We start from the raw sequence: 13,325 nt of genomic DNA, 5'->3' as shown, positions 1-13,325 counted from the left end.
AAGTAGTTGAATACTAATCTTAAAAAAGAGTTAATATGTTAGTGACTTATTAGACCCAAAAAATTTGGATCCTTTTATACATTTTAATCGTTTAGAGACCTATCCTATTGTATACAAAATTAGAAGTTTAGAGAACCATTGTAAAGTTCCTAAAATTCAAGAACAAGTCTTTAAAAAAGAAAATTAGGAACAACCTATTAAAGGCATATATGAAAGTTCATGTAGTCAACAAAACATTATATTTTTAAGGGGAAAACACATTTATTAATTGAAGATTTCAATCATAGTCGGTGGACTTTCATTAAAAGTTAATTAAGACCTCCTTTAATAAGCATTTGATTTTTTTTTTTTTTTTTGGTAAAAATGAAGCATATTTCCTTTTTATTTTTTATAATGATTTTTATAACAAGTTTTAAAACAATGACTATGTTTGGTAACCTTTTTTTTTTTAATTAAGCTTATAAACGCTCCTTTAACCTTTAAATTTCTTGATTTGTTATCCACTTTTTACCAATGTTTTCAAAAACCAAACAAAAAGTGAAAACTAAAAGTAGTTTTTAAAAACATATTTTTTATTTTTTTGAATTTAGTTAAGAATTAATTCAACTCTTGTACTTAAGAAAAAAATACAAATCATTGTAAGAAATTGAGAGAAAATAAATTTAATTTTCAAAAACCAAAAATAAAAATGAAATAACGAGGTCTACTTTTTTAGTTTTCAAAAATTAGTTTAGTTTTTTAAAATATTGATAGAAAATAGATAGTAAAGCAAGAAATGGAGAACTGGAATAAGTTTTATAGACTTAATCTTAAAAAACTAAGAGATCATTCTGTAACCATTTTTATTTTTTTATTTTTGTTTTGAAATTTATGTTGGATTTCTCCTAATTTTTACTCATGGTTTGCATATGTACTATATAAACATTTGAATTCTTAGTTAATTTTCAAAAACAAAAACAAAAACAAATTTTTTCAATTTAAAAAAGAAGATTTGATTTTGAAAACGCTCCTGAAATGTATAGAACAAAACCTAGAAAACAATGAAAGAAAGTGATTTTATAGACTTAATTTAAAAAAAAAAATTATCAAGCGAGCTTTAAATGGTTACCAAATCGAGTCTAAATTATATTTAAAAAAACCCCTAAATTTTGCTATTTGTTTAAAAAAATACTCATATTATTTCGAAAGTTGCAAAATTGTTTTTGACCTTTAATAAACATTTTAAAATTACCTTTGAAGTAGAAATCTGTTAATATACTATACGAAAATTAAAACCTGAAATGGTGTGTAGTCATTTGCAACGAAAATTTAGACGATAATATCGATGTCTCGTTCTAAGTTACCGTCACATCCATTCTAAGACTTAACACATTTAAAATCCTAAAAAATTTCTACTATAAGAGCAATTTAAAATATTTATGAAAGGTAAAAAATAATATTACAACTTTCAAAAGAATAGAATAATTTTTTTTAAGCAAATGACAAATTATTTTTGGAATGAATATGAAAATGGAGAGACGGAAATGATATTTTAAAAATACAAAAACTAAAATGAACCATATTTGAAAGTAAAGAACCAAAATAAGTATAAAGATGAAAATAAACCAAAATAGAAAATACATAGACTACTTAAACCTACCATTTACAATGCATGCAATTTTTATTTATTTTTTTTATTTATTATTATTTTTTTTTTTGGAGAGTATAAAAATTAGAATATGTGTAATTAAATAAATGAGATATTAATATTATGAAAATTGAAATTTAAGAAGGGAAAAAAGAGGGGAGTTGTTTTCGAACACATACAGACCCATTACTTTGGTTTGGACGGAAATCATTTTGCCAAACAGAACAGAAATGCGCGTTTGAAGGTAACATTACGTGAATTTCTTTCGATTGAACCTGCTTTCTTTTGCTTTGAATCTTTGCAAATCGATGTTATTGCAGCATTCAGCTGCTGATCTAATCGTTTATTGCATAATCATGTTTTGGAGTTGAATTTCGATTCACATGTTTATGTTCAAAATACTTCCATTAATTGTTTTTATAGTTGCTTGAATATGACTGACACGCACAAGGTGTTTGATGAATCTTCTGTTTTGGATTCGATGTCAATTCAGTATTTATGTGATCAATGCTAGAGAGAAAGAAGTTTAATTCTTAGAATTCAATGAATGTTCTGTTTGCAATCAATGGGCTTATTAACTGTCTGATGAAATGCCAGACAAAGATATAGTTACTTGGAGTGCACTAATCGCTTGCTACGAGCAGAATGAGATTTCTGAGTAGGTATAACATTGGTTGGAATGCATAAATCTAGAGTTGTGGTGGATGAGATTGTAGCAGTTAGTGCTCGAAATGTTTGTACAAATTTACTGATTATTAATGTGTGGGGAAATTGATTCATAATTTGGCTTCAAATTTGTAATTGATTCTTATATTAACCTTCGATTTTTCTCTTTGATTCATATCTATTAAAGAATAAGGAGATGTAATGGAGGAGGGGTGACTATTTGATGAAGCTCACTTTCTAGACCAAATATGTTTGAACTCTTTGATCTCTGGGTAATTAAAATGTGATTCAGTTGAAAATACCAAACCCTTATTTAGTTCTATGTCCTAAAAATTTGTTGTGTTTTGGACTTTTCTGATATCGGGATATGCCTGAAATGGCCATTCTTACTAGACTTCACCTTTTTGAAGAAATGCACATAAATGGCCTAAAGCCGAGTGAGACCATTTTAGCAAGTGTAGTATCTGTGTGTGCTTGGTTGGCTACTCTTGAACAGGGGAATTACTATATAAGAAGAGTTTTCTTACTCTTAATGTCATGCTAGGTACGTACCATCCTCATTGGCATGTATATAAATTGTGGATGTGTTAAAAGTTCTCTATATGTTATCATGGGATACTTTAGAAAGGAGTTTTGACTTGGAATTCTGTAATTCTTGGATTGGCCATGTAGGGGTTGGTAGAAAGGTACATTTTCTCATATTAGAAGATGTCAAATGATATAACATTTGTGGAGCAGTTGGCTTGTCTATGATTTATGATCACAAGATAAAATCCAATATCAAGCAATATGCATGCATGATTGATCTTTTAGGACCTGTTCGTAAGCTTCAAGAAGCAGAGGAAACTTCTCAACCATATTCTCTGTTGCTCTCAATGTCGGTACACTTGTGGCAATGAGAAAATGATGATAGTGAAATTGGAAGAACAGTGGGAAGGAAGTCGATTGAGCTTCAACCTAACCATGATGGGATGATGTGCTTGAGATTAGGGGCATGATGAAAAATTTTCATGAATTATTTGCATGAGATAATACACACCCTAACATGGATGCAATTTAAGTCTTCTTAGATCAATTGGCTATGAAGTTAAAGTTGGAAGGTTAATCACCAGACACAAATGAAGTGTTACTGGATGTCAATGAAGAAGAGAAGGAAATCACTTTGTTTAGACATAAGGAAAAGCTAGTTATTGCATTTGGGGTTATTATTTTAGTCCAGCAATAGCAATCAGAACAGTGAAAACACCCTTTGAACATGCAATGACTGTCACACAATGCAAAATTTATCTCCTAGGCTTTTTGCCATCAAATTGTATTGAGGGATCAACATTGTTGTCATCACTTTAAAGGAGTTTTGTTCATGCAAGAATTATTGGTAACTGATATGATAACTGAATAACTTAGTTCTAAGAGTTTATTATGGTAGCAGAGCACTTTAGACAGAACCAAGGCATTATTTATCAAACTTCTTGTCCTTATACCCCTTCAATAAAATGGTGCTGCAGAGTAAAGACATCGTCATCTAACTGAAATGGCCATCACTTTACTATCTCATGCTTCCTTACCTCTAAAATTTTGATACCATGCCTTTTCCACTGCTACTACTTACCTAATAAATAGACCTCCTTCTTCCAAATTGAATAATATATCTCCGTATGAAAAACTTTTCAACTCTTCTTCTTACATTAATCACCTAAAAACCTTTGGTTAATCTTGTTATCCTCTCCTCAAACCTTACCAATGACCATAAACTTCAACCCAAAACTTCTCAATTTGTCTTCCTTGGAGATACCCAAACAACCAAAGGTTATGTTTCTTACAATCCTGAGACTGACAAACTCATTACAATGAGACATGTCATTGTTTATGAAGATACATTTCCTTTTGTCAGCAAAACTATCAATTCCAAGACTTCCATTACTTCTACTGTTGAAAATAATTCTTCCAAGTCTTCAAATTCTATTTTACCTCTTCTTGCCATGGCTGGTGAGTTTACTGCCTCACAAAGACAGGGGACTTGGGATTTAGTTCCCTTACCAACTGGCAAAAATATTACTGGAAATAAATGGGTGTTTCGTGTTAAACGCAATCTAGATGGATCCATTACCAGATACCTTTGCAATTCATCTTTTGAGGTTAATAAAATTCCTCAAAGTTAATCTCATTTCACATACCCTTCAGAAAAAGTGGTATTAGAACTGATCAGGTGTGGTGGCTGTCCGGGAAGAATTGTTAGGAGTCCATGTTGATGGCAATGGATAGGGAGCTAGTGTATTGATAATTGATATTGATGGAGAAATTGAGCATTGTCGCAACTAAAAGATTATCTCACTTGTTAAGAATGCCATTTTTTTTTTTTTTTTTTTGTGCGAAGGTGGAAGTTGCTCTCTGAAGGCATCATAATAATAAGGTAATGGTATGTACTGATTGCATTGTGGTAAAATCATAAGAAAGACTTTGCTATTTATGCCTTTAAATTTTTGTTTGCTGTTAGATGTTCTCTTCCCGCCTCACTTTAAATAATCACATTGCTAATTGGAATTTATTTTCGTATAAGTTCTATCTCACCAATAAATCTCGTTAGAAAATTAGAGTTGATAAGAGAGGAAAGTTTGGAAATTGAAGCTTCATTTCCATTATACTAAAATCAATATATTTACAAAGAAGAATGTAGATAGAGAAAGAGAGAGCAAGAAAACTCTCATGGAAAAACTATGTAATGAGTTCGTAATCAAACTTAAAGGGATTGTTCTAAACCAGGGTTCCGACAAGCTCGTCCTCTAACAGAGATTGAAAATCCTCGACATTGTATTCAAACCCATCTGGCTCAATCAACAACTCCGATATGTCGAGTTCCTCTGTTTCGAAAGGACTGAATGATGGTGTGTTAATGCTTGAAATTGCAGATGCTTCCTCAATCAAGTGATCGTTATTGGCCTCCATGAGCTTCTCGACATTGTATTCAAGCCCATTTGTCCCAATCAACAACTCTGATATGCCGAGTTCCTCTGTTTCGAAAGGACTGAATGATGGTGTGTTAATGCCTGAAATTCTAGATGCTTCCTCAATCAAGTGATCATTATTGGCCTCCACGAACTCCTCGACATTGTATTCAAGCCCATTTGGCCCAATTAACAACTCCGATATGTCGAGTTCCTCTGTTTCAAAAGGACTGAATGATGGTGTGTCAATGCTTAAAATTCCGGATGTTTCCTCAATCAAGTGACCGTTATCGGTCTCCATGAACTCCTCGACATTGTATTCAAGCCCATTTGTCCCAATCAACCACTCCGTTATGTCTAATTCAGGGGTTTCCTTTGTTTCAGAAGGAAGGAATGATGGTGTGTCAATACTCGAAAATCCAGATACTTCCTCAATCAAGTGATCATAATCAGCCTCCATAAACTGAATCATGCCGTCTACAACTCCAATTTTGGAATCCAGAGAAGCCAACAACTCCTCCAATTGATGTTCAGATAGAGAATCGAGGTGGCGATCCTTGAATTTGTCAACGTTGTGACGAAGCTTAGACGTCTCTGTTGCGATTTTGTTCATACGATGAGAGAAAAATTGGTGGAGATTATAAGAGTTGCGGGATAGTTTGGGGAAAGAATGAGATTTATATGAACGGATCATAGAGTGGATTTGATCGTGATTGGGAGGCCAAGTTTCGAAGTGGGTTGATGGGTCACAGTCAGAAGCGATGAAAACGCAGGTTTGAACATCGCAAAGGGTGGAAAGCTCGTAGGCCTTCTTCATTAGGCTTTTCTTCCTCTTTACAAAGGTTGTTCTCCGAGATTTGAGGTTGGGAATCAGTTTAAGGTTCAATGTTCCTCTGCCCATTGTTCTTCAATCTCACGAAACCACAAACAGAGTAAAACAGAGAGAAACGAGAGAAATAGATTGAACCAAATGGAATGGGTCTGCGTTCGCCAGTCACCAATTGGAATGGGTCTGCAATTTCCGGTCATCTTCTTACCGTTTATGTTACGCGCCGGTCATCTTCCTATACCCTTCCGATCACCCTCTTACCGGTTAATTGCGCGTCGGTCTTCTTTAACGGTTAAATTTCCGTCCGTCGTCTTCTTGCCGTTTATTTGCGCGCCAGGCATTCTTTAATTTCCCGCCGGTCAACTGTTGACCGTTTTTGAATATTATGTTAAATAGATTTTTTGGGGGGGATTATAATTTACATTGTTTTTTTTTTCCTCTGTTTCTTCTGGGTTTTCTTTTTCCCCCTTTTTGGTTCTATTTTGGAATTTGATAAAAATCATTCCAAGATTGTTATGAAGAAATCATGAGATTGTGATTGCCTTTGATTTTGAAATCCATTATTATCTATTCCTTCTTCCCTTCCATATGTAATATTTTGGTAATTTTGGCTCTGTCCCTCCTTTTCCATTTCAAATACTCTTTAAAAAAAAATTGTCCACAAACTCGTCCAAATTCAGGTCAGTTGAATCGGTTTGCACACAATATATGATTTGACCTTGACACGTTTTCGATTTTCACCACTAGCGATTGGTGATTGTGTTTTTTCTTTTTCTTTTTTTCCACGCACTCTGCTACTACCAACGGTGTCTTTTGATTACATATTCCTCCAAATTTCGTTCAACCAATATCGTCTAAAACTTATAATTTGAGTTAACTAAACTCTTAAATTTCATAAACTAGTCAATTTAAACCCCTTAATTGCAATTATCTTTGAAACTAACTATGCATTAATTCTCAAACGTGTATAGACTTCTTCAAATATTAATCTTACAAAATGGATGTTTAAAGTAATTGCATGAACAATTCTCAAATGAAATTTTGACCGAGAATCTAAATTGATTCATTTATAGAAACTTGGGGATTTCATTAATTATAAGTTTCATACGAAGTTAACTTAAACGGATGCAATGGAGGTTGTAAATTGATACACATACAAAAGTTTAGAGCCTATATTGATACAACTATTCGTTTAGGAATTAAATGGATACCATCCCTAAAGTTTAGTAGTGCAAATTGATATTTTTCCTTTTCTTAATTATATAAAAAGTTTAGGAATATAATTAATTTTTTTAGTACAATATAGATTACAAAATTGAAACACGACTTCTTAGTCACTAACAAAGTACCAATGACTATACTCGTTTTGGCTATAAAATTAAGATTGGTCCAAATAGATAAAATGTTTAAGTTTCGATTGTTTTCAAACTTTAAGTTTGTTCTATCTATATGAATAAGCTTTCATAATTTTTGTTATAGTCTTCAAACTTTTAAACTTTTTTTTCCGTTACTTTTCTACTTAATTGACTTTGGCCAATCTTGTCCCCAGTTTGTTGGTCATGAAATCATGTCATCAAAATTAAGTCATTGTAAAAATTTAAAATACAAGTAACAAATAGTTAATTTGAAAGCTTAGGGAGTTAAATAAAGACTAAGAAGATAAATGACCAATTTTAATTTTACGTCTTGAAAAATAGCAAAAGAATTCTATTATTATAAAAATGTCACAATTGTTGTAAAATTAAGGAACACAATTAGAGCACAACGGATATGGAGAAAATAATATAATATAATTTTATGGAATAATAGAAATAGAAAATATGATTTTATGGAAATAGGAAATATATGAAATTTTCTTTTTATTCTCACCAATATACATAATTTTGAGATCCACCAAATGTCATTATTTATAGACAAAGTGGCAAGTATGATGTGGACTTACATGAACACCAAACATGAATTATTACAAGGCACGTGAACAATATGAAAAATGAAAAATGACACGTGGCTTTTAGGACACTAAGCATTGGACATCTATTTTTACGATATTTATAATACTCCCCTTAGATGCTCATATATATATATATGAAATATGTCTCGTTAAAACGTTACTAGAAAAAACCAAATGGAAAAAAATCCCAGCAAAATAAAAAAATAAAAAAAAAAGTATATATTCTAATATTTTGCATCAATTTTTCAAAAGTTGTGGTTGGTAATGCATTTGTAAATAAAAAAGCTTCGGTGAAATATGTTTTATGTATAATATTGTTGTTAGATTTTTATTAGAAGACAAGCCACACGTTTCACGAATGTGCTGAGTCATTGACCTTAGCCATATTACATTATCGACTAGCCTCGTTAAGGTTGGCAACGAGAACGGGGCGGGGTGGGGCATCCCCGTCCCCAACCCCGTGGGGAAATTCTCCCCCATCCCTACCCCCACCCCCACCGACGGGGGTGGGGATTTTCCGTCGAAGAAACGGGGTCCCGCGGGCCCCATTCCCCGTTTTCTCGTGGGGATTCCCCATTTTTTTAATTAAAATTTGATTTAAAATTTAATTTTATTTAAAATTTGATTAGTCCACAAAAAATCCATTAAATAAGTTTATCAAATTCCTCATTTTTTTAATTCAAGTGATTTTATTTAAAATTTGACTAGTCCACAAAAAATAAACAAAAAACAATAGACTAATCTATGAAATAAACACAATTGACAATTTAAAAGCTAACAAATCCATTAAATAAGTTTACACCTTAAAATTCAATAAAGTTTGAATAAAGAAGTCAATTAAAGGCAAACGTCTTATACATTCAAATAAGTTTACAACTTAAAATTCAATAAAGCTCGTCTTTCTTTCTTCAACAATGACTTCACATTCAAATCTTTCTCCTTTCTTGGCATCATCCCATCCTTAGTTGTGAGTATTATTCATTACATTTAAAATGTAATTAACAAATAATGTCAAAAAAAAAGCTAAACCACAAAATAATTTCTTTTCTCGTGCTAGTAACTTATATTGTCAAATATTTGTAATAAAAGAAAATATTTATTAAAATATTAAATGCTAAAAAGAGGTAAAACAAAAATAAACAAACTAGCATGTCAAAACTTCATTTGCAATCAAATTTTGAGCTCACATCAAAGCCTCTTCGAATGAAGTTTGTTACGATGTGAGCTTACAATTCAAAAGCTGCTTCTAATTCATATTATTAGAATTTGATACAAATAAGTCATAATCATTAAAATCATCAAATTCTATATTTTGTGAGGTTCCATCTAAATTTTTAGAGTGGTAATCATCACCTTCACCTTCATGCTTTAGCTGATATTCCGTTTCCAAATCTGAACAAATTTTTTTAATCATTTCCACTTCAAGAAAAAAACTATCCCCGTAAATTCTAAGGAAGTAAAACTCAATCAACTTCAATTTGTAACGTGTATCTAAAACTGCAGCTATTATCCCATGAATTTTCTTCCAATACTTATCAAACTTTGAAATCATATTTGAAGCCATGTCTCTTATCTCTTAAATGCCAGAATTCGTCCGCTCAGAAATAGCCAATTTCAATTTACAAATTTTTGGAGAAAAGAGATTAGCAGTAGGATATTTGGATCAGAAAATATTTCAGTCATGTGATGAAATATTTTCAGTTTCTCACATATCTCTTTTACTAATACTCAATCTTGATCCAAAGGCAAACACTCCTTGTACTTTAATGCAGTGGCTAACATAAAATATGCAAAATTCCACCTAGTACAACAATCAAGACTCAACATCTGACCATCATAAACATTCAACTGTCGAGTTGTTTCCTCAAATCTCATCTCCTATCACTATCAACCCATCTTTCACAATTAAGTTCAGAATATGAGCACAACACCGCATATGAAATAAACTCTCATCCAATATTAAGTTTCCACACAAACTATCAACAAGCATATTAACCATGAAGTCATTTGTACTACAATTATCTTTAGTTACAGATGACAATTTTCAATCAAATGCCAGTCTAAAAGACATTCTATTATTTCTTCATAAAGCATCTCAGAAGTGTGTGGAGAAGGGGCATATATAAACTTGATTATTTTGTTTTGCAAAACAGTGACAGCCATATAACCTTTTGTTTAGTGGTTGAAAGTCCACATGTCCATTGTAAGGACAATTTTTCCTTTGATCTCATTCAACAATGTCATGATTTTCAACTTTTCAGTCTCATAAATTTTCAAAATATCTTTCTTTATTGTGTTTATTGACACCATCTTAAACAATGGTTGGATGATATTACAAAATTTCCTAAAACATTCGTGCTCAACTATTATGAGAGGATATATTCATGTTTTATTATCATCCTATCTAATGTTTTTTTTGCAGCTTTCCTAATCAAAGTTATATAAACTCAATGTATTGTTATTCTCTCTATTAGGATTCAATAGGGATTTTCGTATGTCCTTTTGTTCTTTTTATGGGCATATCTTAATATGGTCATGCAAATGTTTGTTTCCATTTTTACTATCACCCCTAATTTTCATTTGCAATAATTACAAATCGTCTTGTCTACTTCATCTATTTATTCAATTATCATCATTCGAAGAGTATGGAGTTAAATTTGGGGCCAGAATTTGGGGTTGAATCTGAAATTGGACTTGGAGAATCTTTATTAGTAAAAGGTGATGAAGACATTGTTTTCAACCTGCCAAAGATTTAATTTAAAAACCCTCTTTAGACTTGGACTTAAATTTCAAAGCATTTAAACATATTCAAAGCATTCAAACAATATCTTAGAATTAAAATTCAAACGGCAAAAGCATTCCATTAGAATTATGGAGATACTTTTCAAACATATTAAACCCCAAAATTCAAAGCATTAAAACATATTTTTCAAACATATTCAAACCTAAAATTCAAAATATTCAAACATACACAAACATACTTTTCAAATGGCAAAGGAATTTTTACCGGCAACAGATCTCCGATGGTAGCGGCTTGAAGCCTTGAACGGATAGATCTCGCCTCTCAAAACAACACAAAGTCTTCTTCACTTCAAATGAAAAACAAAACAATCAAAATATATACTTCTATTTTTTAAATGGACGGTCTTAAAAGTAGACTCATGTATTACCTTGAACGGACAGTCTTGTTAGATATTACTAATTACGTCTAGTTCTTAAGCTTTTCCAAAGCGAACTCAAATGGCTCACACAACACCTAGACACGGCCAGTCCACAGTCGCCTTCAGTCTTCACCCAAATGCTTGGTCTTCCTTCACTCAACACCCAGACACGGCCAGTCGGCAGTCGCCTTCAGTCTTCACCCAAACGCTCGGTCTTCCTTCACGCTCACCCAGACGGCTAGACGCAACACCCAGACGGCCAGACGCTTGGTCTTCCCTCACGCTCACCCAGATGGCCAGACGCAACAACCAGATGGCCGGCCAGACCCTTCGGAGTTTGGCTTCAGTCCAGTCGCTTCGCCCTTCACCCACAGACGCACCAGACGCTCGGAGTTCGGCTTCATATGGCCGGCCAGACCCTTCGGAGTTTGGCTTCAGTCCAGTCGCTTCGCCCTTCACCCACAGACGCACCAGACGCTCGGTTCACAGACGCACGGTAGGCAACAACCAGACCCAGATGGCCAGACGCAACAACTAGACGGCCGACCGACCAGACGCTCAGCTCACGAACTCACAGATGCACGGCAGGCAGACGACACGGTAGTCGGTGCTCGTACTCGATAGGTAAGGAGGGTAGGCGCTGGCGGCTGGCGGTAGGGCACTTCTGAGTCTCTAACTTCGGTCTTCGGCAGAACAGAGAGGAAGGTGGAGAGGGAAACTTTTTGGTGTAGTGGGCTTTTTAATTTAGGGTTGAATAGTGTTTAGTTTAGGGATTTTTTTAGTTTTTAAGTTTGGGCCATTGGTTGAATAATAAAGAGTAAACATATATATAATTATAAATATACCAATTTTTTTATATATTAAAAATATAAATATAACAATCGGGGTCGGGGTCGGGGTGGGGATACCGTCCCTGTTCCCGTCATGTCTTCGGATGGAACCCTGAATATTTTCCCCGGTTTGTCCCCATCCTCGACCCGAACGGGTCAGAACCCCACGGGGATCTGCTCCGCGGGTTTTTTTGCCGACCTTAATCCTCGTGAATTGTAAGAATTTCAGCATGATTTGAGGAAATAGGCGTTATGGTCTGTTTCACCAATAGTCATGATATAGCAGTTCCTTCACATGTAAACAGATAATATGTTTAAGATATTGTTTTGTGTGGATCAGATATATATCCAGAATCTGCATAACCAACTAAATCAAAATTTGATTTATTTAAATAAAAAAAACTCATATCGATTGTTCCCAAAGATAACAGAGTATATGCTTAATTTCGTTAGAATATCTTTTTGTGAGAGAATTAACTCTAACTAGCTAATAATTTTATTGAAAATGCAATATCTGGTCTTATATTATTAGCAAGATACATAAGTACACCAATTGCACTAAGATATGGTACTTTCGGACCATGAAGTTCTTCGTTATCATCTTAAGAGTGAAATATATCTTTCTTCACATCTAGTGAATGAACTTCCATTGGAATGTTCAATGGATATGCTTTATCCATATATTTTTTTTTTCAAAACTTTTCTTGCATAGGTTGACTGATAAACAAATATCTCATATGTTAAATGCTCAATATGCAAGTCAAGGCAAAATTTTATTTTTTCGAGATCTTTCATCTCAATTTTTTTTTAAGATAATCTATTGCTTTTGAAAGCTATTTAGGAGTCTCAATTATATTTAAGTCATCAACATGTATAATTATAATAGCAAATCCTGATTATGATTTCTTTATAAAAACACGTGGACATATTGGATTGTTTTGATATCCTTCTTTCAACAAATATCCACTCAGGTGATTGTACCACATTTGTCTTGATTGTTTCAATCTATATAGCAATCTCTGTAACTTTATTGAATACAATTTATGAGAATTTGATCTATATGTTTCAGGTACCTTAAATCCTTTTGGGATTCTCATATAAATATCATAATCAAGAGATCCATATAAATATGTTGTGATTATATCCATAAGATGCATGTCAAGATTTTCATACACAGTCAGACCAATTAAGTATCTTAGTGTAATTACATCAACCATCGGATAATACGTCTCCTCATAATTAATACCAGGTTTTTGTGAAAAACCTTGTGTAACTAGTCTTGCTTTATATCTTGTGACCTCATTATTTTCATCTTTTTT

At 33.0% G+C, this 13,325-nt stretch overlaps 1 protein-coding gene and 2 long non-coding RNA genes across 4 annotated transcripts; 1 reads left to right on the top strand and 2 right to left on the bottom strand.

Annotated features, from left to right (window-relative positions):
* Positions 1 to 1,751: 1,751 nt before the first annotated feature.
* On the top strand, positions 1,752 to 5,045 carry LOC120069468. The gene is made up of 3 exons (XR_005479549.1): positions 1,752 to 1,871; positions 2,225 to 2,837; positions 2,966 to 5,045. It is a non-coding gene; the product is annotated as an uncharacterized LOC120069468 (long non-coding RNA).
* On the bottom strand, positions 5,045 to 6,595 carry LOC120077352 (MADS-box protein SVP-like). The gene has a single exon (XM_039031238.1). It carries the CDS (start codon positions 6,134 to 6,136, stop codon positions 5,045 to 5,047), a length of 1,092 nt encoding a protein of 363 aa, XP_038887166.1. The 5' UTR covers positions 6,137 to 6,595.
* A 2,292-nt stretch (positions 6,596 to 8,887) lies between these two features.
* Positions 8,888 to 11,556, bottom strand: LOC120069463. Of its 2 annotated transcripts, XR_005479545.1 has the most exons (3): positions 11,186 to 11,556; positions 11,023 to 11,104; positions 8,888 to 9,407 (listed from the first exon to the last, which is right to left on the bottom strand). It is a non-coding gene; the product is annotated as an uncharacterized LOC120069463 (long non-coding RNA). The 2 variants fall into 2 exon arrangements; XR_005479544.1 differs by lacking the exon at positions 8,888 to 9,407 and having other exon boundaries at positions 10,821 to 11,104.
* Positions 11,557 to 13,325: the final 1,769 nt, after the last annotated feature.

Source organism: Benincasa hispida, chromosome 1 (assembly GCF_009727055.1).
Source record: "Benincasa hispida cultivar B227 chromosome 1, ASM972705v1, whole genome shotgun sequence".
Taxonomy (NCBI): Eukaryota; Viridiplantae; Streptophyta; class Magnoliopsida; order Cucurbitales; family Cucurbitaceae; genus Benincasa; species Benincasa hispida.
The sequence above is the reverse complement of the archived record's forward strand: the minus strand, read 5'-3'. Positions and strand labels throughout refer to the sequence as shown.